The sequence below is a fragment of the Pipra filicauda genome, unplaced genomic scaffold (assembly GCF_003945595.2).
Source record: "Pipra filicauda isolate LSUMZ 115617 unplaced genomic scaffold, ASM394559v2 scaffold9_size5747161_pilon, whole genome shotgun sequence".
NCBI lineage: Eukaryota > Metazoa > Chordata > Aves > Passeriformes > Pipridae > Pipra > Pipra filicauda.
Window position 1 is genome coordinate 750331 of NW_024105198.1, and position 27922 is coordinate 778252.

Below are 27922 nucleotides of genomic sequence, written 5' to 3' on the forward strand. Positions count from 1 at the left end.
GGTGGCAGAGATGTTCAGGCTGCCCAGTGCCACAGGGTTCAGAGGTGAACTGACCTGCTTTTAGCCCCTGATTTTCAGGGTTTTTGGCAGAACCACCTCCCCTGCAGCCCCTGCCCAGTTCTCCACTGTGGGCCCTCTGCGCCTCTCACCAGGGTTAGCTCATCCAGGTGTGAGTGAGGAGACCGCTTTTGTGGCTGTCTGATTCTTAAAAATCTAAGCTGGAAGGCAACTGGAGGCATTATTCAAGCCTGCACTTGAGCCTTCCCTTAACATTCTTCAGTGTTAATGCCTTGTTATTCCTGTGTCATCTCTGCAGACACTGAACGGGCAGTGGAAATTCTGACCAGATACCAAAGCACCCTGCGGTCCCCGGAGGAGCAGGAGCTAAAAGCCTCCATTGGAAAAGTCTCGCACATCTTCCAAAGTGAACTCTTCCAGGCTCTGCTGGGTAAGCTCCTGCCTCGCAGTCCCTGTGGCTTTGCGGTTAGCGGGGCCTCCCAGGGGCCTGATCCTGCACAGGTGCCTGGCACTGACCAGACAGGGCACATCCTGTGCAAACACATGGCACATAATTCCAGGGAGCTGGGCTGTCTTTTCCCTCCAGGACTTGGGCAGGAGATACCAGGGGTCAGGGCTGCGATCGCTGGGTGTTTGTGATGCGGTTCCTCAGTCAGGTGATTAAAGAAAAAGGGTAAAGCCTTCTTCATCTGGTCATCCCAGATCTATCCAGCACCTGCTAAAGGATCCTGCCATGCTGTGAGCACCCTCTGTGCAGTGCAGCCACCGCTGGGTTTCCAGTTCTGCTGCCATACAAGGACACCCCACCCCAGCCTCATCACAACCTGCTGCTTTCCACTCCTGCTGCCAAATTGAAGGGAAATTAAATTTTTCTATCTTTAAGAGAGAATCCACATGTATCCAAGCTCCTTTGGGGTATTCTGGCCTTTTTTGCACTTAGACCCACAAGCACTTGTGAGTAACACACTGTTCCAGCGGCTCCATTTCACACAAGAAATAGATTTAACAGCAAGGCTCATCTTGGGGCTGGACACCAGAAAATGTCATTTTTTAGCACTGTATAAAGTTCTCCATGTGGATTTAGACACATACAGCTAGAGTCTTGCTGGACTTTGCAGCTTCTCTGTGCAAGACACAGGGCTATCTTGCTGATAAGGGCATTTGAAAATGCCCTTTCTTTGCAAAGTGTTTTTTTAAGAAAAACAAAATTCAGTGGGTTTGGACTCTGAAGCTGCTTGACTCCATTCCCTGCTAAATCAGACCAAATCCTGGCTGTGACGGTTGACTTAGACCACTAATTTCAGAGTTAATCCCAGAGAACCATTTGCAGAAGCTGCAGTGTGTGGAGAGTCTGGGCAGGAGCTCCTACTCAGCTCCTCTCCTTAAGTTCTATTCGCTGTGGGCCTCGGGAAACACATGCAGCCCTGGTGGTCTCTTTTCCTGGGTCTACTGGGAGAGAAGCTTGGTTTTCCTGGTGGGAAGGAAGGGAAAGCACCCCAAAGGCTCTGCACTCTTAGAGGGAATCCTGGTCCCCAGGGTGCAGAGGTGCACATGTGGTGTGTGGCTCATTCTCAGTGCATTTTGACCCAAGGCTGTCACAACCCTGGTGCTCCCCCTCACCCGCCTGTCTTGTCTCTTGGCAGCTCTCACCTTTTCTTCACACCTCTGCAGCCAGAGACCCACTTCTGTGCCTGCAGAGATGTGAGTTGCCAGCAGCTCCTCTGTGCTTCAGTTTTTCCATTGAAGATGAAATTGAGTGGTGTGTCTTAAGCTATTTTATTCTTTCCTTTCTTCTTTCTTGCTGTTGGAGCATCACCTCGAGGCTTTCAGTCCCAGCGTGTCCTTTTGAAGGTCTTGTGCTGGAATGTCTGTGCCAGCAGAGACACGTGGCTGGGGAGGCCTTCCCGGGGCAGGTGGGCCCCCACGCTGAAGGGACCGGTGTGCATCTCCTTTCTTGTCTCTTAATTTATACAACCCGTTCTCTAAATGGTCCCCAGCCCCGTGGTTCACCCCAACCTGGAGGCTGTGATCGCCTCGGCAAACCTGACATGAACCCAACACCCCTGGCTGCTTTTGTGTGCTCTGCCAGTCCTCCCTGGGGCTGTGTGAAGGCAGTGAAGCAGCTTTCCCAAGGCCCAGGGCTGTTGATATTAGTGCAGAAGTGTTGTGGAGAGAGTGTAGCTGCAGAGAACACGTCTGCACACGCGCCGAGCCGGCTGCAGCTGCACGCTGGCAGGCGGATGCTGCACAGAGCTCCCAGCTCCCTGCTCTCAGCCCTCTGTCTTGGTGCCCTGTCAGCGCTGGCACGGGGGAGTGTCGGGAGTGTCGCTTGATTGCTGGTGACCTTTTCAACTGGTTTAACAGGATATTAATTCCCCCGTGCCAGAGCGAGCTTTCTCTAGATGTGTTTACCTAAACTAGGAATTTGCATTAATTACTTCCGCCCCCTCCCCCCTGCTTCCCTTGGAGTAGGTTTGTGAATTCCTCTGTCCCAGCATGGACATTGTGTCTGGCTGCGTGCTTGCTGTGACCACACACAGCTGGCACGCACTGGGTTGCCTCGTGTCCACGGTCCAGACCCGCTGGAGCACAGTGACAGCACTGGAAGGGTGATAGGACATTTCTATTTTAATTGCTTTTCACCCCTCCTTTTCCCAGTGGGCTGCTGTGTCCCTGACTGAAGTTTCTCCGAGTCACAGCGCTGGTTCAGTGTTTATCTGAGGGAGGAGGATTTGCAGAAGAGCCACAGATACACCTCTCAGTGCAGAGGCTCCCATCTCACTGCCCCACACCATGCCAGATGCTTCTGGCTCTGGAGAGGCCTTAGCCTCCTCTTGCAGCCTTTCAGCAACAAAGCCCTGCTTTCTTTCAACCCCGGGGGATGATGAATGTGTGAGCATGGTCTATCCCTGTCCTCAGGTCATCTGCTCCTGCAGGTAATGCTTTCCTAAGGCATGCATTGGCTGGCTGGAGTTTGAGCATCAAAATGCATTAGGCCATAGAAGAGCTACCAGAAGTGAAAAATATCACAGAGTTTGCCAAGTTGGTCCATATAAAAAATGCCAGGGATACGACTTTCCATATAATTTTTTTCAAGAATAATGTGTTTTGGGGACTTCAGAAATCCCAGTTTGTCCATCTCCAGGGGAGGATCTGCTGGGATGTTCAGATAAAGTTTGTGTTGTGTCCAGGATGCATCTGTGTAGTGCTGGATGTGTCTGTTGCTGTGATCATGCCCAGTGTTGCTCTGCACATGCACCGTGTTCTGCCAAAGCACAGGACAGCCCCTTAAATCCTTGTGACCACCTCCCTGTCCCTGGAGCTGCCCATGCCTGGGGCACACTGACTCTGCCAGGACTGCTCCTGTCCCAGCGGGTGCCGCGGCTGGCTCGGCACTGCACAGCGATGCGGGAGCTGCTCTGCGCTGGAATGTGCCAAGCCCTGCTCCGCACAAAAGAAATTCCTTGGCTGCTCGGAGGGAAAACAGGCTGTGCTGGCTCCCTTCTCCTGGCCCCTCTCTCCCCGTGTCTGAGGCTGTGGAGCCAAGTGCGTGACTTGCAGGGAAACAGCCCAGCAAAAGGGTGATCGAGGAGCCTGGGCTGGGGTGACGGTGGCCCTGCTTTCCCTTTGCTACTTGGGAGCCCCTCAGGGAGACGCTCGGTCTTCTCTCCTGGAGAGGAGGATGGGTCTCACACACAAGAGCAGCTCCCTGACCTTTCCTTCCCAGAGCCGGGGCTGAAAGGGGCCGTTGTGCCCTTTGCAGCGGGAGAAGCTGGGTGGACAGGCAGGGTTTGTCTACGTCTGGCCATCCCAGCTGCCAGCAGCCCAAGGGGCCGTGCTCCTCCCAAAAGCCCTCTGGGATTCAGCTCATCTCCTGTGCCTGAGCAGTGGCTGGTGCAGACCTCAGTGTGGCTCTGTCAGCCGCTTGGACCCCCAACCCTCCCCTGCAGCTCCTTTTACCCCAGAAGAGGTTCCTCCCAGAGCTGTTGTGAAGGCAGGAGAGGCAGGCAGTGCTTCCCTGGGTGCAAAACTCCAGCTGGGAGTTCAGCTTGCCAGCAGTGCTCCTGGGGATGGTGGTTGTGGCTTCCCTGGGTGGCTGCAGGAGCCAGGGTGGAAAACTGGAGGAATCTGGAGGATTCCCATCACTGAGGACTCCTCCTCTTTTAGGTTTGCCCATAGCAAGAATAGAAACTTGTAGCTTTCTTGAAAGATCTGCTGTGGCAGCCATGCGTGTGAATCCTCCCTGTGGCAGTGGGGACATGGCTGAGGGTCTGGTGTGAGGCTGAGGTTTCAAGTCTGTGGTGATGCAGCTGGTGCCAGAGCACATACTGGGGAAGAAATGTCATTTTTTGGAAGTGCATATGCTGGCACAAGGACGCTGCATTAGCCCTCAGATGCTGGTGCTATAGAAATATTTAATGACATTTATTTGATGAATTAACCCCAGGAGGAAATTGTTGGAAAAATTCTAATGTCTGTAAATCTTGAGTTACTTTTCCTTGTTAGATCCAGAATGGATTTACACTGTCATCACACAGAAACTGGGCTGTAAGGCAGAACATGTAGCATCATCTTTTGCTACCGCAACATCCTCTTACGGAGGCTTTTCAGGTAGTGCTGCTCTTAAAGAGCACAGGTGAGGCAGATTTGTGTGCAAGTTGTGGTGCTCATAAGAAATGAGGGAAACTGGCATATATTTAAATTATCTTTAATGCCACATGCATGTCTTCTAAAACGCACTTCTGTCATGGCCACATCCTCTGCTGCCTGAACCCTGCCCACCAATCCTGAAACTCCTCTAATCCCTGGTGCCAGCAACAATTCCCTCTTCTGGCAAGCACCTAAACCGGGCTGAGGGGTTTGGAGGTGGAGAGTGGCTGCTTCAGGGGACAAGTTTTCTGCTCTGCAGGCACCTTGCCAGCTTGGCTGCCCCAGGCTGTGTTCCTGCAGCAGATGGGTGACAAACGGGGATGCCAGCAGCACTGCACCCCCACAGCGGGGCTATTCAAACCCTGTTTTCATTCTTGCAGAGTTTTGTGTGTTCCAAATGCAATCCATGCAGCCAGGAGCCGCTGCTATCCTGTTATGCAATTATTATTTTTATAACCAGAGGGAGAGATGTTTTAGCACAAAAACAAAGTCCAGTTTGTCTGGCTGTGCAGTGACCGCTTGCTGTGACCTCATGTCTGATTTGGGAAGGCTTCAGGGGCTGCCAGCAGCTTGTTCTGCAGCTGGGGGGTTGTGGAGGGGTACCCCAGGTGCAGTGGGTAGATCTGGGGACTCCCACTGCTCCCATCATTGCCAGCTGCCCCGTGTCTCCCAGGGCACAGGACAGCAGAGCCTGGCTGGGCTCCCCGTGGGCACCCAGCTGGTCTGCCAGCCGAGATTTATAGCAGCTTCTTCCCTGCAGCTGGGAGGTCACCAGACCAGGCAGCCCCAGGGAGGTGGAAGATGAGGGCTGATGCTGCTCTCATCCCATCTGCAACATGGATGTGCTGCTGTGGTGATTGGGCATGTGGTTAAGCACAGGGAGAGAGGATGGGCACTTGCGCCTGGGAGTGCAGCCCTGCTTTGTGAAAGCATCCCTGGTGTTGTGGGCAGAGTGGGAGCTTCAGACAAAGTTTATTGGAGAAGCCCTCCTTTTGAGTCATGAGGAGCTGAAAGGACCCCCTTGCTTTCTAAACTCTCCAGAGAGGAGCCTGGGTGCAGCTGGATCCAGTCTTAGCCCCAGACTTTGTCACTGTTTTATGTCTAAAAGATTATACAGGTGTAATTGAACCTTTATCCAACTTTGTCCTGCAGGATTAAGGATGGCCTAATACATTTATATAAATATATTAAATTATTTATTTATGTTGATTAGTGATGATTAGAAAAAGAAGGGCTTAATCAGAATTTATTTACTACACAGTATGAATAGCTATAACTACTAGTGTAGTGCACTGGTTTTGAAGCAATATTAGAGCAATTCTATTAAAGCTAGGTAAAAAATTATTAAGTAGAGATTGATGTTACTCACCCATACCAATGCCTGTGGGTAAATCTCTTTCACTCGACCTCAAGGAGTAACCTTGAGGGGTGTCCCCACTCAAGGGAAGGATCTTCACAGACCTTAGGTATGATAGAAGTCCTCACTGTGCAAAAATAGGACTGGCCTTTTATAGTATAAAGTGATTGGCTGTCAGTCATTTGCATTTTTCAGATTACATGTTATGAGGTTTAATCAGCAAAACATGCTTTGTGCTGGAAAAGGTGTGAGCAGCTCTTTTAGTTTCTTCTTCTCGCCACTCCTGACTCTCACTTCCATATCAGAGCCTGCACATTTTTGCTGCTCCCAGATTCAGTCAGGGAGCACTTGTCTTGCATGTCCTTCTGGTGGGGTTTGAGAGTTTGACCAAGCTGGTCTCAGCATTCCTCAGCACTCAGAACAGCAGACCCTCCTCACTCAATCTTATCATTGGTCAGCAGACCCTCCTTGCTCAGGGCTTCACTGATAAATTGTAAGACAAATTTTGAGCTGCCATATCCACGCTTAGGCAGAGCATCCTGCTACACCTGGGAAGTAGCTTCAGTCAGTGGTCAGCATGTCCCTGCTCACGCTGCCAAATGCTCACCAGATTTCCTTTGGAAATCTGTATAACGTGGGCATTTAATACCCCATGGTGCCTTGGTGTGGCATAGCTGCAGGTGAGAAATCACAGACCGAAGGGCTGGTGCAGCCACTTCACCCATGGGCTCCCAGGGAGTGCCATGGGAATGGCCATGTCCCCCTCAAGCTGGGCCCCACTGCTTGCCCTTCGGGTCACTCGCAGAAGAGGAGCTCTCCGGCTTCCTCCACAGCAGACGCAGGTACAGAAAATGAACTCAGGTTCCTGCTGTGGCTTTTCCTGCCCCGAGTGCTTATTTATGCTGCTGTGACTTTTTGGCCCTGCTGACTCTGCCAGGCTTCCTGTTTCCCAGGTGCTTGAAGGGATTTATTACTTCTTTTTATGGCTTTTGCAAGGCATTTACCAAACTCTTTTGGCCGACCTTTTGGAGCTTTACCTCTAACCTGGCAGCATTTACCATCCTTTCTGGTTTTCTCATGTAAATGCAGCTTCAGCTGTTTAGATTAATGTCTTCTCACTTTCAATAGCGTCCCTTCCCCTGAGGTCGAGCCTTGCTTTCCTCCCTTTTGCCTTTACAATATCCTTCAGCCAGGCACTGCATGTCTGCTCTGATGTCCCAGTGAGTCTCTCTGAATAGGCTCAGAGCCTCCCACAAATTTTTGTTACCCCTTTCAGTTTCTTCATATAAAAGTTTCTCACTTTTGATATAGTTCCCCTTCTGAAATTAAACACTTCTGCAATGGACATATTGGCTTTTGTTGCTCCCATGGAGGTGCTGGCCCTGGAGATGAACTGGGGGCTGCCTGAGTGCGCAGCAGTGGGGGCTTCCTTAGGGAGGAGCAAAGCCCACTGCATCCGTGCCCTCCCTGGAATCCTCTGTGTGTGACCAGGAGAGGGTAAAATCCTCCTGGAGGGGGTCTGGGCTCCCACAGCCCCTCTGGAGCCACTATGGTTTACAGCAGTAATCTCAGGTCCTTGGAGCCCAGAATGAGGATACCTGACATCTGCTTGTGGCAGTGCACAGGTAAATCATGCCAGGAGGGAAGACAGAATTTATCAGGGAAGGAGCTGGAGATAACACAGATGTAGTCATCGGCTCTTTAGAGCTGGTACACTGTGAGCCTGCCCTCCTAGTGCCCTGTGCCCTCTGCCTGTACTCCTGGGAAAGGAGTCCTTCCACAAGCCAGGACTGCCGGGGAGCAGTGATGGGGAAGGAAATGCCCATCCGTGTCAGGGCAGAGAGGCAGGCAGGGGCTGCCTGGTACAGGAGGGTTTTTGGAGCAAATGGGTCATGGCACCAATCCTGGGGCTGGCACAGCCTGGCGAGCAGGATGGGGTGAGTTTCAGATTGATGTTGCTGAGCATGGTTTGCTCCTAGACCCTGTGGTCTGCACAGTCATTGCTCCTTGGATATGCCTGTGCCTTCCAGAGCCATGGGGCACTGCCCACTGAGCCAGGCACCTCTACACCTCTTGCCTTCAGAAGGGGTGTGATGGGCAATGCAGCAAGTGTGGGGAGCCAGCAGAGCCCTCTCCCAGGGTGCCAGCCTCTCACAGAGGGCTCAGACCTATGATGCTCTGGAGGCAGAGTGGGAGGGCACAAGTGCTGCACCACACACAGGAGCTGGCCTCAGGCTGCCTCCCAGGTCCTGTGGATGTTTCTCGTGCTGTTTTGCAGATATCCATGAATTCTATGATTTCACACTGCGCTCTGCACCCCTGCAATCTCCGAGCCTGGATGCACATCATGGCACAGCCAGGCAGCAGCATGGGGCCAGCGAGCCCAGCTCTGCAGTGACCCCCAGAGAGCCCCAAAACCTGCCTGAGGTAAGAGCCAAACTCATAATGTTGCGAGGTCAGACTCTGCACACTCCTGCACTGAGGGGGAGGCGAGGAGCACAGGAGGCTGCTGGCCACCACAGCCTGCCCAGCTCTCATCCAGACTGTTTCCACACCTTCTCTGTCATAGCTTGTCTCATTAATGAGGCAACTTCTCTGGTTCACAAGTGTTAATTGAATTACTCCTAACGTGAACAGCTGCAGTTCCAGCTCTGGTTCCTGCTCTGCTGTTGCAGCTGGATTAGTTGCTCCTGTCTGACACTGTCTCCCATGGAGGCATTTCAGCTCTCTGATCCAGCCACCTCGCAGGCTGCTTTTGATAAGTGAAGTAGGTTGAGTCCTTTAAGATTCCCTTTTCAGGATATTTTCCCAGCTCTCAGATAACTTCTGTCTCTCTTATTTGCATTCTCTTTAATTTTCAACAGCCTTTTAAAGGCTGTTCTGGTTAGAGGCTTTTGAAAGATAGAGCACCAGGTGGGGAGGCAGGAATTGAGCAGTAGGGTCTCACTTATCTCAAAGACACCAAGGTAAATAAAATTGCCTCGTGTCTTTGCAGGCCGTCTTCCCATCCCCCTCTCACTGCCTCGTGCCCTGCCAAGGGATGCTGTGGGATCCCCCTGATCTGGAGATACAGGAACGTTTCTGCAGAAATGCAAAAATTCAGGGAAATAATCCTATCGGATGAACACCATTTTCTGCCTCACAGACTGAACTGGCTTTCCATCGTACACCTGGGGGGACACCAAATTTGAGTGTCTCACAAGGAAGATGGAACTGAATGATATTATCTAACAAAGAACACTTGAAAGGAGTTTGGGGATCAAGAATAGGGGCAACAAAAGTGCCCACAATCAGCGCAGGATATATCTGTGTCCCTCTGACTCAGGAACCATCTTAGTCCCATTTTTTCTTGATCCCCCTCACACTGCCAGTCCCTCTAGTTAAAGGCAAACCTGCAAATCTAGTATGTGTTTATGGATGAATTTTTAGTGATGTTATACCATAGGCAGTGGGATCCTGCTTTGGTTTTTTGGGTGTCCTGTAGCCTTGATCCATCCACCTGTGGTGGCAACAGCCACCAGTGCCTGCAGCCAGGCCAGTCTATGAGTCCCCAAGGAAATGTGACAATAAAGAATTTTGAAAATCAATAAAGAATTTTAAAAATCAATGATGTGGAAACAAGCAGGGAAGCAGCCATGGGCCCAGCACAGCTGGTGTGAGGGACGCCCCTGCTCCCCTCACCGTGCCCTGTCTGCGGTGGGGAGGAGCAAAGCAGCCAGTCTTGGGGCTTCCTGCACTGAACACAGCCCAAGCCATTGACACCATCAAATCCCTCCTCCTTTCTCCAAAAAACGTGTTTGAGGCATCTTGTATTGCTGAAATGTGAAGTGGGACAGCCAGAAAGAAAGCCTGCAGTGACTCCGCTGCCCCTGGGGCCAGGGCCAGGGCCAGGCAGACTGACACCAGCGGTGGGATGCTCACTGTGAGCCCCTTGCACGGGGGAAAGCTCCTTTTGGCCCTTCCAGAAGGGGGCCTGAAGGCAGCCGGCCTGCCCTACCCGCAGGTACCCCCTGTTTCATTTCAGGATTCCTCCTGGGACCGTGAGCAGAGGCTTCCCACGGGGACCGGGGACAGCGCGCCGGGGACGCCGCCACGGCTGGTGAGGGTGACAGCACGGAGGACAGAGGCACCAGCCAGTGTCTGCAGCCTGGTGCTCAGCTCTCACAGCACCCTGCCCCAGGTGAGCCTCCGTGGGCCCCACGCCACATCCCACCCTGCCAGCGGCTGGCACTGAGGGACAGCCCCGGGGCCATGTGCTCGGAGCGCTGCAGGGATGGTGCTGTGGAGGCGCTTCCCTCCCCTGGGGCTGGCAGTGTTTCCTCATGGCCGTTCTGGTGATGCTCACACTAAAAAGGTCGAGCAGTCACCTGTGCCAGGGGCTGGACGACCCCGACATCATCCCCTTGCGTTGTTATTTACCACGGCCCAGTGTCAGCCCTCAGGGCTCGGAGGGCAGGTGGGTATGGCGCAGGAATAAAGAGGCTGCGTGGAGCTGGAAATCCTCCCAGCCCTGTCCCTCTCCCCCCCGGTGCTGGCACGCTCCCACGTTGCAGATTTCCGTATTTTTTTTTTCTCTGAGCTCTTAAATGGCAGGTCCGTTCCTCAGCTTACCGGGAGCTTTTCTCTGCTGTCTTGTTTACTTGGAAACACCATTTATTTGGATGTGCATCGTAAATCTCAGCTCCCTCCTGGTGCGAGTGCATCGTTTGGGCTACGCATTTGAGGGGAGTTTTAGGGATGAGTGAAGGGCAAAATGCGCTTCTGGGAGGGATGAAGTGGCCAGGATGAATGGAGCTCACCACAGATTTAAAATTATATGAAAATGTTGTTTTCCTTGGCATAGTCTGAAATGATGTTTGTTTGCTAAGTCTTCTTCCAAAGTATTTTAAATACAAAAATTGCACTGCCTCTTTTCTGTCCTTTTTTTAAATGTTTTCCTTCTTATTCTGGACTGCAATAAAATGGGTAACACCCCATTTTTTTTCCCTTACTGTTTAATTTCTCCTTTTCCTCTTGCTTCTCTCTACATTTTCCAACATTCACCACATCTTTACCAGTTTTGGAAGGGTGGGACAGTGGTTTTCTGAACATGACAGGCAGATGAGCTTGGCTGCTTGTTTCCATTTGCCAGTGGGTGGGAACCACCACCACAGGGGAGTCACAGGGCAAAACCCATGAGGAGTGAGAGCCTGAGCAGTTGGAAACACTCGGATTTTAAGAGATTTTCTTCCTAATTGTCCCAGGCCGTGGAGTGCTCTTGCATCTAGTCCCAAATATTTGGCTGAGTTGCAATGTCTCCTTTAGCAGCAGACATCTCTAGGTTAAATTTTAAGGCTTTGTGCAATGGGGAATCTGCTCTGTCCCTGGCCTGGCTGGCCTGATGGTTATTTATCCGTCACATTAAAAATCTGTACTTTACTGTTAGCCTGGATTTCTCTTGCCTTAGCTCCCAGCACCAGGAAATTTTGCTGCCTTTGTTTGCTAGGATAAAGGACCTTGGCAATCAGAAATGTTCCCAACATGTAGGTATTTATAGATGCGTCTAAGTTCCCTCTTAACTTTCCCTTAGATAAACTAAACAGATTGGCTTCTTCACTCGCTCACTGTGAGGCAGGTTGTTCCAGACCTGAAATAATTCCTGTCATTCTTTTCTGGAGTTTTTTTTATTTTCAGCCTCCCTCTTTCCCAGCCTGCGTCGATATGGGGCCGGTCCTCGGTGCCAGGCACTGGCGCTTTTGGGGTCACCCATTTGCAGGAACTGCAGCTGCCAGCCCCGAGCAGGGGGTTACTGCCCTGAGAGGGAGGAAGCAGAGGGGACCTGGGTGGGCTCCATGGGGCTCTGGGAGGACTGTGCTCTGGCAGGGCTCTCATCTGCAGCCTTTTTCATCCCAGAGGATGGTCACTTCACAGGGTGGCTGCAGGCAGAGTAGGGACCTGGAGGTGAAAAGCTGTCAGGATGGTAGTGTTCAGTGCCAGGCTTAGCCATGCCTGTAGTCCTGCCTGAAACTCGGCTTTCTGTGGAGACTCAGAAGCTTTCCTGAAAACTGGAACTGAGCAGTACTGGAGAGCTGCAGGCGTGAGCACTGCTCCTCTGCAGCAACCCCTGGGCTGCAATATGGAGTCCTTTAACATGGTGGTGAGTCTTTCCTCAAGATGTCATCTTCATTGCTGAACACAGGCCTTGCCCTGGTGAAGGGGGAGCATTTCCAGCCGTCCCCCATGCCAGCAGGCTGGACCATGCCACGGGTGCAGCCGTGCCTGGGGTCAGGCTGTGCTGATCCACCGCAGCACAGGCCCTGTTTCTCACCCCTCACTCCTACACAAAGGCACTGAGGACACCTCAGCTCCTGCCAGCATCACCTCTCATGTCATTTCTCAACAGCCCCAGCATGCAGGACAGCGTCAGGGCTGGATAACACCTACACACCCAGTGCCTGTCATGCTCCATGAGGACTTGTTGCTTTCCAGCCTTCGGTGCTTGCTTTTTGCCACTGGCATTTCCAAAGTGGGTTTCAGAAAAACACCTGAGATAAGGCAAATGGCACTTGGAAGAACAGGAGAAGCTTTGATAATAGGCAATATTTAATGGTAGAGCAGGGGACACCAGCTGCAGGGCACAGCAGCTGCCTCCCTGGTGCTATCAGCCCAGGAACAAGAGCTCTAGTGGACACCCTGCCACTGATAAAAGGCAAGATGATGAACTGGCTTGTCCTGCCTGAAGTAAGTGCAATGCTCTTATTGCATCCGTTGATGTAAATAAGTTTTATGCTGTCCTAGCTTTTTCCTTTCCCCTGCCCTCAGGTCTCCCCTGCAGTGTTAGCAGAGCAAAAGCCACCTTAACCTGCTTTAGCCAGGAAGATGCACGACAAATAAATTGCCTCTCTGCACAAATGCTTCCAGGAACAGGAAATTTCTGCCTGCTGGCAAGGATATGGGTGTGCTCTGAGTAGCCCTGCAGTGTGCAAATGGCTGCTACAGAGGAAGCGGTGCCGGTAAATACAGCAACAACATGTGCTTCCTGTCGAGGCTTAGTGAGCTGAAACCATCCCTCCAAGGGCAAGTGGATGTTCAGCCCTCAACAGGGCAGGAGCAAAGGGACTTTGCCAGCTAAAATGCCCTGTTGAGGCACACACAGGCACAATCCTGCCTGAGCTCTGGGGCTTGTGGGGTTTTATTTGCTGAATCCTTCATTTCAACCTTTCCCTGAGCCCTGCGGTTGCCTTAGCAGGGCTGCTCGAGGCTTATGTGTGTCTGCAGCGGGAAGACTCGGGAGGATGCTCCTGGGGCCGATGCCACTCGCCTGTGCTCACAGGCTGGCAAGGCTGCAGCTCTCGGAGAGAGCAGAGCAGCCAGCAGAGAGCAGCCAGCTCTCTGTGCAGAGAGCAGCCAGCTGGAAAGATAAATGAAAGGGGAACAATGCCGCTGATGAGTAGAGCTGTGCGCCTGCGAGGAAGCGCCGCTCTTCTTCCCCGCCACCCTCTCCTGCTTCCCAGCACGGCTCTGCAGCCACTCTGACTTCATCCCTGTCATCGCGCCAGTGCGGTGCCGCCCCTCCCGCCTTCTCCTGCCCGTGCATCCCCTCCCACCTGCCGAAGGGTTTGTCGCTTTGCTGGCCGACACCAACGCCAGAGCTCTGTCCTTGCTCAGCCCTACAGCTGACACTGAGCAACAGCAGGTCAATGTGATGGAGAGTACGAGCGAGACTCCTTCAGAGGACAGACACTGCGTGTGTGCTCTGAGATCACTGGTGAACAGGAAACCTTGCTGGCAGGGGCCGCTGCTGCTCCCACAGGCTGTGGGTGTGTGGGGATGCTGTGAGCATGAGAGGTGCACTCTGTGCTTTAGCCCTGCTGGGCCGAGGCCAAAAATGTCCCACTCCACTCCCTGTGTCCCAAGGAGGACGCAGCCCTGGAAGAAATGCCCTGGGCAGTGTGTTAGGAGCCCTCCCTGCTGCACGTGCTGCTGAAGAAGAGGCATCAGTCTGCCCTATAACCCACAGCTCAAGAGCCGAACAGGTCCGTGGAGCTCCCTGGGGAACGTGGCAGAGAAAGGCAAGCTGTGCCGCCGGCGTGGCGACCGGCTGTCTGCTTCCGCCGTCCTTCTCTCGAGTGCTTTTTCCTCTTCCCGGTATGCCTTTGGCCGAAGAGAAGGGCGTTTCCATGCTCTGCACCTTTGCCTGGCAGGAGCAGCGGGTCAGGATGAGCCCAGCGTGTGGCAGATGCTGCAGCTGCAGAGACGCGTGAGCTGTGAGCTCCCCACTCCCCTGCCTCGGCTGCAGCCCCACCACTCTGCATTTTCTTTGCAAGGTGTGTGAAAGGGGGAGCACCAAGGAGCTGTTTGTTATTGCATGGAGCATCAGGGAAATTAAGCAGATCCCTGTTGTGGTGAATGTCTGACACTGAATGCAGCCCCACTAAGAAGCCCCCCCGTCAAGTTGCTTGGTTGCACTTGCCCTGCTGTCCTCACCACCCCATGTCCTCTCTGTGGGCTGACTGGGCAGGTAGCTGAAGCCATTGCTGCAGGCCAGACTGACCACCCCTTTGTCTCAACCTGAGCCCAGCAGCATCAGCCCTGCCAGCCCCACAATCCTGGGAAGTGGCTAATGCTCAAGCAATGGGAACACAGAAGTAACCAGCTCCCGGGGAAACTCCCCCCTCCCCGTTGCATCCCCATGCAAGTCTGAGAGCATGTTTATTTTAGGAGAAGCAGAGAAGAAAAGCAACAACCCACAGCTCACAGGCCCCGGCTGCTGCCCCAGAGTCACTTGAGCCACTTTGTGCCTGGAGGTCGCCCCAGGGCATTCAGATGTTCTCCAGCAATTTTGTGTTTTGACATTGTAGACATAGGCTCCAAAGTGCTGAACCCAAGAGGGTGTCTGTCTGCAGTAACACACACAGATTGAACACACATCAGCCCTGCACAGCACGAGCACCCAGCTGGGCAGCTGGCTGCCTGTGTCCCACTGATGCTGCTGTTCAAAGGGGGGGTCAGCAAGGGCTGTGTCAGTAAGAGCTGTCACTTTGGTGGACATTTTGGGGTTGAACGGCCTCAGCTTTACTAGAGGCTCTTGCTATTCCTGCTGCAGAGATGAACATGCTTAGACTTCAGTTCTCCCACTTCAATATACAGCTTCAGCAAAGGATGAAGAAGTCAGTAGAGCCACCAGGCTGTCAAACCAAAATCTCATGCATGGCCACCTATTGCTACTCTACTTTAGGGCTTTTTGTCTAAAACCAGCAGCAAAAGGAAGATCCTTGGCAGACACAAAGGTGTTTCTGGCTGCACAGGAAAGCCTTGCTGGACATGGGACTGTTGGTCTCTCCGTTCATCAAAGTCATTGTCCCTGTTTTGAAGTTATTTTGATGGTATGAGTGCATGCAGCACTCCCTATGCAGTGGCAGAAAGGGAACAGTGAGGAAGAGGCTCTGGGAAGCCACAGACAGCCATGCTCCAGTCATCCAGTCAAACTGGAGTCCATTCATTCTCTCTCCAGATTAATGCTTCAGCTCTATTTGCCTTCGTCTCCTGTCTGTGCCTGCCCATCCGCAGGGGAGCACAGCTGCAGGAGCAACTTCCATGCCGAGGTTCACACTGATGGGTTTCATGCGTAACTCTAAAAACAAGAACCAAGACCATTCACAGGCATCTCCAGCAGGATGGGCTCTGACCAGGGCCCAGCCCCATCAGTGCCTTGGCCAGGAGCTCCATGAGCCACTGCACTGTCCCTGCTGGGTCTCTGTCTGCTTTGCTTACCGAGTTTCCAAGATGAGCCGGGGCAGGGTCTGCACAGCACCTCGCAGGTTCCTCCTTTCCTGCTTTGCCTTGTCAGGTGACTGACCATATTCCTGCAGCAACCAAAGTGAAGCCCTGGAGACCGTCTCCTGTAGCACAAACCCACCAAGGGCTCCCAAGTGTGGAGCCTCCATACCCACAGCCTGGGATGTGCCACCCTGTCCTCTACCCATCCACACTCCACTCCCCCTCTTAGCCACCCCAGCACCTCAGAAGGGTGGGGACAGTTTGCCCAGGGTGCATTTCTGCAAAGCAAACAGGCTCTCCTCGCCATTTTTTAAAGAAACAAACCAAGCTTGAAGGCAGAGCCTGGCAGGCCAGCTGCTTTCTATCTGGAGTGCTGGAGCTGGGGGAATGTCACTGCATCTTAATGGCATGAGGCTGGACAGAGATCAGGATTCTGGTGGCAGAGGCAGTACCAGCGCTGTTATAAATAGAGCAGCCACGATAACTGCTCATGAAGGTTTATAGTCTTTAGGATTTGGAGGATCAGTATCAAGCTACGCTGAGAGATGCATTATCCTCGGCATTGGTAGGAGCTGGGGGAAGTGCAGGGGGAGGACAGTAACTGAGTGTGGGTTTGGAAATCATCCCTCTTGTGAATCCAAGGGTGAGTCCTTGGGAAGGTGCTCTCTTCTGTGTGCTGGCTCCTCTGGCTTTGCCCTGCCTGCTCTGGGGGTTCAGGCTGTGCATGGCTGCATCAGTGCCAGCATTTGGAGCCAATCTCATGCCCTGTTGAGGGAAGAGAGGGTTTGCCCCAGGGCAGCACCTGCCTGAGCCCTGCAGCCTGCAGGTACAAAGCACCTTGCAGGAGTCTCACTGGCATTGTACCTAAAAATTATTCCAAGTATTCAGCCTCAGGCAAAGGCCTCCTGCAGTCTGTGGCCTGGATAGCTCTTGGGGCTGGCACTGCTCGGGTACACCAGGGCCTGTGCCCAAAGCCCTGGCACAGAGACCATCCTGCCTGGCTGACATTACTTGCCCAGCTCACAACCAGCTTCCCACCTGCACGTGTCCAGGAAACATGGCAATGTCCTGCCAGGCTGTTCCCCCCCTTTCAAAGGGTATTTTTAGATCCAATCATTTCACAGCCTGGGCTACAGCAGACTGCGGGAGGAGCTGAGGCAGAGCAAGGAGGGGGCACTGCACTGCAGTGCAAGGGGAGACCAGGCTGGACCTGGAGCTGGGTTTATTGCTGAAGCCAGGGGCAAGCTCTGCACGCTGCTTCACATGTGTTGCAGTCCCGTTCTGCGCTGTTCGTTCCCTCTCCCTTGGCAGGTACCACATAGCTATTCCCCTCTGTGCAGGGGTAGATTTTGCACAGCTGAATCTCACAGGCTGTTTTTGCAGGGAGGTTTCGTAAGCTTTGGGGTTCTGGGGCTGTGGGAGCTCTCCCACATTCTTCATCTGTTCCAAAACAAGAGCAGGGTGATGAAACCACTCTCCCAGCTGCCTGCTCTCCCTGCACCATGGCTTGGCAGCTCATGGCCTTTGGGGGAAACTCAGCCCAGCTGTGTGCTTTGGCCAGCATGAATGTCCAGTCCCCGGGACCTGACCATCCCATGTCCAAGCCAAGCCCTGAAGCCAGGGTGAGGGAAACGGCACCTCATCCGTCGTCATCTGTCCTCCGGGGCTTGTGTTGCTAGTGTGTCACTCTTAAGGAACGGATGGGTGTGGCTGTGCCTCAGGAACTCCTCACCCGGCGGCTGGGAGCCGCTTTGAAGGTCACCTCGGGGCTTCCGAAGCGGTGCTGTCTTGTGTCGTGGCGGGGGCGGGCGGGTGGGGACGGTGCGCCTTTAAGAGAGACCCGTGCTCCGGCTGCGGCCCCGTGGCGCGCTCGCTGATTGGCCGAGCGGGGCGGGGGCGGGGCCACCCATTCACAAATTTCCGAGCAGCGCTTTCTCCCTTAAAGGGGCAGGGCCGGGCTGGCCAGACCCACCTCCCCTTCAGCGCGGGTGCCCCAAGGAGACCAGCGTTCGTTTTGCTCCCCGCGGCTGGGGCGGTTTCCGTGCCAGAAAGCGTGTTCTGGGGCAGCACTGCGCGGATGAGGCACCGGTATCCCCATGGCTGCGGGTGGTGGGAGCTGCTGAACGGGCTTTGCTCCGTCTGGAAGGGGCAGATTGGAGCAGGGCTCGCCAGGCAAAAGAGCTCCCCTTCTCGTCTCCCATGCAGGTGGAAATAATCGAGGATGGGATAACCCTTCCTGGGCCCTGGATGTGGGGAAAGGTCCCTCTGGGCAGGTCTGTGTTGCCCAGGGCATCCCCAGTTCTGGGCAGGGTGGTGCTGAGCCCTTGCCTTTCAGAGCCACAAACTGACCCACTCTGATGATGGTACTGGTTCCTTCAGGGATGGCTCCTGGTGAGGAGCCCCAGAGAGTCAACTTCTGGGGCTTTGTGGCCCCAAGGTCACATTGGCTTATGCACAGCCAGCCAGGAGATCTGTGACAGCCTTGTAGAGCCCAAGTGGGGTGTGTTTGGCTCCCACTAGGTCTAAGTGTGTGTAAGCACACCCAGGGACAGCTTGGGACTAGTGAAAGATGCAGGGGAAAAGGATGTCTGGTGGGGTCACACTAGGCACAACCAGCTGGAGATCAAGGTACAGGACAGAAAAAACAGCAACTGATTCTCTTAAAGACATGACATGCAAATGCTCTGACTCTGGCTTGGAGTGGTGAAATTGTGCCCTGGTCACATTGTCAAACCTTTCCTGTGCTCCATCAGGCTGGAGATGTGAGGCACACACAAGGAGTGGGCACCTGCAGACCACAAGACATGTCAGTGCCGTAATTGCTGTGCCCAAGCAGCAGCAAGGCTCTCCCCTTGCACAGAGAGAGGGGCACAAAGGCAGCCCACAGACAGCCCATGCTTCCAGAACAAGGCAGGAGCATCTCTGCCAGGTGATGGGGAGAGCAACTGTGGGCATTGTGAGGTTGGCAGGAATTCTGCTGCAGTTGATTGCTATTAAATAGAGCCTCCAGACTCTCCTTTGCAGGGAGGGAGCCTGGGCTCTGCTGAAGGGATCTGCTTCAGGTCTCCCTCACCCCTCTACCCCACCAGCACAGCCATGGAAGACATTTAGTTGGCCATGATATCCGTTGCAGAAACCGGCCGATGGTGTTTATTGAAGATCCTTGTACCATCCTGCTACAAGCAAGGATACAGGAACTGGGCAATGTATCAGGGATCATTAATAGAATGAAAATAGGTTTGCCCTGGAGGAGAATAATTTGTTGGGCATGTGCCCTGAAAGTGCTGAGAGCTATTGGTCCCTTGGTATGCCTGGTTATTATTATCCCAGCTGCGCATTTCTCAGCGTGAATCGCTGCTGGTGGCAGGAAGGAACAGCCACAGAGTGAGATGTTTGTTAACCTGCCCCTTCCCAGTCACCTGTGACTGTGCAAAGCCTCCAATGCTCACTGGAACCTCCAGCCCTGTTTGCTCAGGAGCTGTGCAGCCTCTACAGAGCGACTCTTCCAAGTTCCATTTGACAAGCCCCAGACACAGCAAATTGCAAATCCCTGCAGGATGAGGTCTGTGGCAGTGCTGAGGAACTGACTGACAGACTGAGCCAAGTTCAGCTGGTTCCTCTCTTTGCTGTCCACCTCCCCACTGCCTGCCCTCCCAGATATATTTCCCTGCCACTGCTCCCTACTCCCTGTTCTCAGCTGCAGATCCTGGTGCCTCCCTGTGCTGTATGTCTTGGGCAGCTTTTTGCAGGTGCTTGTGGTTGAAAAACATACCTTCCCCATGCAAAACTGTCCTACACTTCCTCCCTCCAGCATTATAAAGATTCCCTATCTGCATCCAGGCTCAGAGGTAACGCATGGCTTTGGTTCCCCTGGCAGGACCCAACCTCTCTTGGGCGAAAGTCAGGGAGTAGCGTGACAGCACTCGCGTGACTGTTGTTTCTGCAAGGAGCTGGCTGCCTTCAGCCTGCCCTATCTTCTGCTCCTAGAGAGGCTGTAGGTGCAACAAACCCCCAGCTCCTGGTCCCTCACACTTGCCTTCCTCTTCCCGCAGGACTTCATGCGAGAGGAAGGAAGCGACAACAGGGGCTGAAATGCCGGCGACACCGGATAAAACCTAGCTCCGTGCCGCCCTCGTGCCTTGTAAATAGCATCATCTCCGGGGATTTCTTGACACTTTGCCGAAATTAGCTCCTGTAAAAAGAGCATCTGCCAAAGCTGAATTTAAATAAGACGGGGAGAGTTCTGGTAGGAAGAGGGTAGAGGATGAGAGAGCTCTTGGTTTCCTCAAATCACTTCCCTCTATGAAGGCACCTGCCTGGAAATCAGCTCCCAGCTCCTTTAGCTCTGCTCAGTGCCCATATCACTGCAGTGAGATGCCTACAGATGCCTGACCGTGCTGGGCACTGTGCCTGCCCAGCCAGACCCAGGTCTGGGCACCCCAGTGTAGGTGCCCACACCTCTTGGTCTCCAGAAGAACCACTCCCAGTAGCCAAAATGCCACTACTCACTAAATCAAGCTGGAGAAGTACAGGATACAGATGCCCCTGGCCAGCCAGCCCTGGCCTCCTCTTGAGCTTGATAAGGTGTTCCCAACCCTGTGCAGCATTAGGGAATGTTGCAAGCAGGTGGCAGCAACCAGGAATTATTTTTTTCCTTTAAACTGAGGCTAGCAGGCAGCACATGCAGTTCATTACAAAGGAATAGGAATTAATTCTTGTGGCAGCTAAAATGGGACATGTGGGTTTTTGGGAGGGGACATGCAAGAGGTAGGGAAGAGCTCTGTCAGAGCTGCAGCAGCTGGGGCTCAAGGCCCCTCTGTTTGCAGGTAGCGATGAGGCACTAAAAGATAGGAGAGCAGGGGAAAGCAGCAGAATGTTTTAGATCATGGAGCTGTCCCTGAGTTTCCAAGCTGGCAAGTGGAGTGGGGTGGAGGCAGTGATACTGGCACCCCAGGGCTGGTAGGGAGGGTGTTTCCCGTGTGGGGCTGCCCATGGCAGTCCCTCAGAGGGGCTGCTGGAGACTGAGCATGGAGGGGACCAGATATTTTCCTTTTGGAGGATGCACACAAAAAAAATCGAGAGGGAAAAAAAATCAAGTGCTTTGCTTTATTGTTCACTCGGCTCCTTATTAAAGCGTTTTTCCCTAACTGCTCTTGTCCTTTGCTTTTGCACTTCCCCCCTGAGTGAATGGCCATGTCCTTGCCTGCCCCCACCAAGGACAGAGTGAAAGGAGATGTGTCTGGAGCAGGGCAGGTGAGAGCAGTTGGGGTTACACACTCTGCATGTGCCCTTCCCTGGTGCTTTCCTCCCACCCAAGTCAGCCTCATCCAGACATGGGTCTCCTGACTGGCCTTGGCCCAAAGATGGCTTTGGAGAAGGCTCATGGTAGTGGAGGGGACCTCAATGGGTGGCCACTGCATAATCCCTGCAATCTAACCATGCCATCCCAGGGTGGGAACCATGAAGGGAAGGAGGTTTGCAGCTGGGATGGAGCAGTAATTAATTATGGCTATGCTACTGTACCTCTTATTGATGAAGTGACTCAGATCTCAGAGGTGCCACAGGGTGGGAGATGGTGGGTAGCCAAGATGGAATTCCTGTCCTTTTGCTCTCATGCGGGAGACAGTGACCACCTGCCTATTTCTAAAAGGCTTTTTGTTCTGCTTTGGTGCAGCAAACCCCTATCTCAGTTTCAGTCCAGCCCCAGTCCCTCCTGTCGTTCCCACCTCTGCCCTCCCTGCTGCAGGATGCCCTCTCCACATAGGTATCATGCCCCACCCCACTGGTCCACACGGGCTGTCAAGGAGGTGCAGCATCTCCCAGAGCACAGGGCTTGCCAGCCCAGCATCCTCCTGCAAGGCCAGCACCATGTGCTCTGGGAGATGGCACAAGGAGCAGCAGCAGATGTGATGATCCTAATTGCTTAAAACCTGAAGCATAAAGCTCTCTGATAGTTCCAACACTGTGTGCTTTCCTGCCATGCACACACAGGCAAGTTTTCATGGACTTACCTCTGAACAAGCTTGCAGGCATCCCATCCTTCCTTGCCCTAGTGAGCTCCTGGGCTCTGCAGTGTCCTGTGGCACTGAGCTCTGCCGGGTAGAAACACTTTCTTGCGTGCTTGGGAGCAAACACTGCAGGAACACCTCTGTCTGCAGAGGTGAAGTGCAGAAGTAATTTTGTATTGCAGTTTAAGGAGCTAAAGAAATAAGGAGTGGGCAGGGGCATTTGTCTGGCCATCCATCGTGTGCTTCCTCCTCCCACACGTGCCCAGGACCATATTGCACCAGCTGCAGGAGGCCAGTAGGAGTCTTGCAGACCTTGCAACCTGAACTGGGGTGTTGCACTACCATGTCTTGTGGCTCAATTTGTGGCCCCCTCCTGCTTCTGTCTTTTACCCATACCCTGCAGGAGCCCTCTTGTGCACATTTCATTGCTCTTCTATGCATTTATGTACCGTTGCTTTGAATAGTTTTTCATCCACCTCGTGTTTATTACAACTGTTAAGTGTTAGGAGGCTGGGTTCAGGTGGTCAGGTGGTTTTGTAATGGATTTTTTTCTCCCCTTCAGTTTTTCTGTGTGACTCTCTTCTAAACTTCTTCCAGTCCTGCACTTCTGTGCAAGAGGTGAAGGACTGCCTGAGCTGCACTGGGAGCAGCACCCTTGCCCTGCTGCACCAGCAGGCATTTCTGCTCTGCTTTTACCATCCCCTGATGACAGTATGTGGAAGGTCCAGCAAAGGCCCTCAGTGTTTCTACATCCCCAATACACCTGTGGCTCAAGGGGCAATGCCAGCATCCCTGGGGTGCTGGTAACATTCCCAGCAAAGCAGGGTGAGAACTCACATGGAGACACAACAAGAGATGCTGCTACCAGCCTAGCGACCAGTTCAGGACTGGAAAAATGATTTCATACTCCAGTACGGACCACAGCTGAGGCAAACTGAACCCCTCTTGGGTGTCAACCACAAAGCTGGCAGGGCTGCCAGGCTGGAAGAAGAACGGCGAGGGTTGCCCGGCGCGACAGGGACGGGCTGCGGGGCAGGCTCAAGGTGATGCCCGAGGCAGCGCAGCGGAGAATCGCTGTCCGTCCTGGATGGCGCGGGGGCGGCGCGGGGACTGCCCAGTGCGCGGGGCGAGCGCGGGGAGCGGCTCCCCCGCCGGGGCGGGGCGCGGAGGTTCCGCCCGCGCGGATTGGCCGTTGCGGGGGCGGGGGGGCGAGGGATGCTCCGCGCCGCCGCAGGTGCCGCGCTCCCGCACCGAGCCGAGCCGAGCCGAGCCGGGGCGGGCTGAGCCGGACCGCGCTGAGCCGCCCGATGCAGCGCAGCGGGTCGGAGCTGCTGCCCCGCGCCCCGCGCCGGGAGCGGCCCCGCGACTGAGCGGCGTTGCGGACGATGCCGCGGCGCGCCCCCGCGGAGATCGCCGCGCTGTAACACCATCCCCCTCCCTTCCTCCTCCTCCTCCTCCTCCTTCTCCTCCCGCGGGGCCGGGGGCGCCGAGCGGGCGAAGAGGCGGCAGGCGCGCCTTGCGCGGGGCGGGGGCCGCTGCCGCCCCCTGAGCATCCCTCCCTTCCTCCCTCCGCCCCTCCGCCCCTCCGCGCCGCCTCCCTCCCTCCCTCCCAGCCGGCTCTATGGTGTGAGGGCAGCGATGCACAAGCACCACCACTGCTGCAAGTGCCCCGAGTGCTACGAGGTAACGCGGATGGCGGCCCTGCGGCGCATGGAGCCCCCCTCGTACGGCGAGTGGCAGCACGAGCAATACGGCTACGGCGGGTACGGCTCGCAGACCCTGCCCGCGCCCGGGGGGGCCGCGCCCGCCGCCCGCGGCAAGGCCAAGCTGGGGCCCCCCGCCCGCGACCCCTCCGCGCTGAAGCCGCCGCCGCCGCCGCCGGGGAAGAGCGCGACCAAGGTGAACGGGAGCGGCCCGGGCTGGTGGCCCGAGTGCACGTGTTCGAGCCGCGACTGGTACGAGCAGGTACGGGCCAGCCCCGGGCAGCGGCTCCCCGGTGAGGGACGGGACGGGGCGAGCGGCTGTCGGGGTAACCCGGGGTCCGTGGCGGGTTCGCAGCAGGGCGCAGCATCACCGCCGGGGCGTCGCGGGCGGATGCTGGCACTGCCGGGGCTGGATGCTGGCACTGCCGGGGCTGGATGCTGGCACTGCCGGGGCTGGACTGCCGGGGCTGGGTGCCGGCACTGCCGGGGCTGGGTGCCGGCACTGCCGGGGCTGGGTGCCGGCACTGCCGGGGCTGGGTGCCGGCACTGCCGGGGCTGGGTGCCGGCGTTGTTGCGGTTGGCTATCGTTTCTCGGGCTGGCGTCGGAGTCGGTCGGGTTGGTGTTGCCGCTGCTCGGGCTGGCTGCCGCCGTCCTGCCCGGCATAGGAGCTCAGCACTGGAGCAGCCTCCCCAGGGCCGAGCTGGGCCAGATGGATCTTGCTTGGCGAAAGGTGGGCGTCGGGCATGATGTATTTTGGACGCCCCACCTGAGGTCCGTACTGCTTGCGGTGGCGTTGCCTGAAGCCCTGGCAGCATGAAGGGCATCCCGTCATACTGTGTTTAGCAGGCATGGTGCGTGCTGCCCGCTGGGCAGCCTCGTGGGTTCGCAGCGTTGCTTGCCAGCGCTCCCAAACTGTCACCCACTCTCCACTGAGTTGTGGTTTCCTCGCTCTGCTGCTACGTCCCTGCTCCCCGAGATTATTACGTAACCCTGCTCTGGTCGCTGGCGTGCTGTGTGCATTCTGCCCCATTTCACTGCCTCCATTCCTTCCCACACACATTCGTTTTTTTAGTGTTCTCCAGGACCCATTCTCAGGCTATGTCTCTCTTTCTCCCCTAAATGGAGAGACCAGTCTTGTTCTGAACCCACAAGCCAGCTTAGAAAATGGTTGGATCTGTTTGATAAGCATTAAAATGGAGGCTAGACCCTGCCTGAAAAACAATTTACCCTGCTTGAGAGAAAGGCATTTCAGTTTGCTTCTTCTGCCTCTTTCATTCATTATCTTCAAACCTCACATGATTTCTTATTGATCCTTCTAATTATTATTTCAAGATGCTGTAGCAGGCAGACACACGGGAATCAATGGGAATTCTCTCCTCCTCTCTCCTCGGCGAACACAACCCTCTTCTTCCCTTCCTCTGCTTTTTCTTCATTACTGTCTCTCTGGTTGAAGAGAGAGTCTGTAGCTCTGGTTGAAATAATTAGATTAAAAGCTGATAGCTCAGATGATATTTACAGAAGGCACCCAAAAACCTAGCCACCTTCCTATCAGCCTGGTCCTACTTTCTGTCTCTTTCTCTGCCACTCTTTGCATCAAAATCAGCCTCAGCTCTCTCTCGCCTGCTGATTCCTGGCAAACATTCTTCCATCTTTCCTTCGCTATCTCTTTCCTTCCCTCCATCCAGAGCAGCAAGCTCGAGGAGCTGGGTAGGAGCAGAGAACTGAAGCAGGTTTGCTCTCTCCTTTCTACTCCTGCTTGCACGAAAGGTCCGGCCCAGGATTCCTGGTAAGGCGATTGCAAGCAGTGTGAGAAGGAAGTGATGCCAGCTGCATTGCTGCCGTGGCAGCCTGGGCAGGGGAGCCTTTCATGTTTTTGCAATGGTGGAAGAGAAATCATTGTCTCTTTGTGGTGCTGCCATGGAGCTTGGGCTGCTCGGGAAGTCCGTGTTGGGATTCTCTGCTCTGCCTTAGCCTTTCTGAACACAAAAAAAAAAAAAAAATTAAAAAAAAATCAAAAGCTCCTCACGGCATCACAAGCAGCAGAGGATACCAGTGTTTGAGGCTATGTGAGCATAGCAGGGTCTGCATGTAGAATATGACGTGTGTAGTATGTGCACTGCCTGTATCAGAGCAGGCAGCGTTGCTCCCTGGTGTGGAGCAAATGTATGCAGTGAGTAAAGCTTTGCAGCAAATACCTCAGCAACGCTCTGCTTCTGATCCAAGGGTGCAAAGTGCCTGAGCCACGAGGAATCCATGTTCTTCCCAGTCCGGTGGTGGGCAGAGGGAAAAAAGGTGGTGACACGGAAACCTCTAGGCATGGCTTGTGCCCAGGCAAGCGGGTTTGTCTCTGGGAGGCCGGGAGGTGTTGATCTCTGGGTAGATTTGGCTGGATGTTGCGGATGCAAAGCGATCTCTCCACAGGCAGCCTCTGTGTCCAGGAGAGCCTCAGCTAGAGGCAGGGCTGCCATTTTTCAGGGCTGCCCCTTTAAATGAGCTCCCTGTCCCTGGAAGCACTTCCAGCAGCCAAGGTGGGAAGGGGTGCGCGGGCCAGGAGGCTTTCTCGGGAAAGAGGGATCTGTTCACCTCCTGAGGAGCTTCTCCACCAGTCGTTTAAGCCTTTTTTTCTCCCCTTGCTTCTTCACACGATCAGAGGAGAGGCGCACGCTGGTGCTCCAACATCAGAAGCGTGCTCCTGGTTGCATATGGTGGTGTATGTTCTCTGGCATCATGGCACACTCACAGACCCTCTGTCAGCTCCGCAGCACATGAGACGAGCCCACACGTGCTGCCCAACACACGGCGTGGTCACAACGTCAGCCTGCACCTCCTCCCACTTCCAATGCCCCTTCTCTTCTCTTCTCTCCTCCTGCCTCTCTCCTTCTCTAGGACACAAATTAGCTTGCTTAGGCAATGCCAATAACTGAGAACCCCTAATCCCTGCCAGAGGGAGGGGGGAAATCTCTGAGCTCTATGTTTCTCATTTTTTTTGCTTTGCTTTTCTTCTCCCCTCTGAGATCTCTTCCATTTCTTCTCCCTTATCTATCCATGTTCCTTGTTCATTAGTTCCTGGTCCCTGCACTTGAGGTCATTGCTGTCCTCCATTTTTTCCATCACCATCCCTCTCGTTGGCCCTGTGCCCTCCTTGTCCCCCCTTGCTTGCTGGTGGGGGACTCAATTCTTCCCCTGCCAGACTAGGGTGACAGGAGGACTCCTGGCTTTGAGGGAGGAATGGCAGCATGATCCAGGGAAGCATCCCTGATGCACAGCACTAGAGGAGCAGACTGCTCAAACCACTCCTCTCACACAGCGAACGCCCACAGCCTCTCAGGAGAGGGGTGCTCAGCTGCCTGGCCATGCCCAAGCCCCTTCTCTGGCACTGCTCTGTGTGCTGAGGGCCTGGAAGTGACCAGTGCTTTTCCCTTCCTCAGGGAATGTCCAGCTCTGTGTCTTAGTTCGCTCCAAGGTCCCTGGTGCCGGGCATAGTGACCAGAATGAGGCCCCCCATGAGAATCCCAAGAGTCTCACCAGTGTATTCATGTGCATTTGGGGTGTCTGGGGAAGGGGCCAAGGGCAGTGCAGTTCCCTGGCATGTGGCTGGGAAGTGCCCTCTGCCCCCAGGGCTGCCCCACGTTTGCTGGCCCTTCTTGGCCAGAAAAGTGAAGTCCTGCTGCCCCCTCTCTCTGTGGTCCCTTTCTCCCTCTTGGGGGGTCAGGAGGATGCAGAGGGGAGTTAGAGCAGCATTACAATGAGTCTCTTACCACCCCCAAGTGCCCGGAGCATGCCAGGCTAGTGTGGCTCCCACCCCTGGCAGAGGCACTCCATGGCCAGGCAGGTGGAGGAGTGGGACAGGTCCTCCCTGTCTGTCTTTGGCAGCGAGTGTTTCACTGATGTTCCCTGGTGGGTTTCGATGCACAAACATTGCTTGTTATGTTCTTCCCATGCCCTGGGAAATTACCTGCACTAGGTGGGCACAGGGCAGCACTTCTTGACAGGAGTGCCAGCCCTCGCTGAGCCCTTGGGTGCTGTTGGATTTGGGTCTCCCATCTCTTGGGGCCTGGGTGGCAGAGGGGAAAGAGCCTTGGAGAAGCCATGGGGGTTCAGACTTGAATTCTGAGTGATGAGCAGGTATGGCTGGAAGGAAGGAGGGAGAGCACCAAGAGGGCAGGCGGGAAGCCAAATGCAGGTTGTTTTGTGGGAAATGGCTGAAGCCCCAGATGTTCCCTGGGGAGGTGCGAGGGAGGGTGAGAGGAACAGGGTGCCGGGGACACGGAGGCAGTGGAGGTGGTGAGGTTGGCAGGGTGATGTTGCTATGGCTACTCCCGTGCTATTCATAGAAGAAATTAGCTAAATCTTTGCACTGAAACGTGGAGGAGGAGAGAGGAGGAAGGCGTTCTCCGTGTTTGGAGGGAAGGAGAGAAGCCAAAAC

At 54.5% G+C, this 27922-nt stretch overlaps 1 protein-coding gene across 1 annotated transcript in view; it reads left to right on the forward strand.

Annotated features, from left to right (window-relative positions):
- The window catches only part of DLG3 (discs large MAGUK scaffold protein 3), a 77347-nt gene that overhangs the window by 1809 nt on the left and 47616 nt on the right, over positions 1–27922 (forward strand). Inside the window, 3 exon segments of the mRNA XM_039378119.1 lie at positions 317–448; positions 8304–8452; positions 10050–10205. Of these exon segments, the coding sequence (XP_039234053.1) occupies positions 317–448; positions 8304–8452; positions 10050–10205 (437 nt within the window).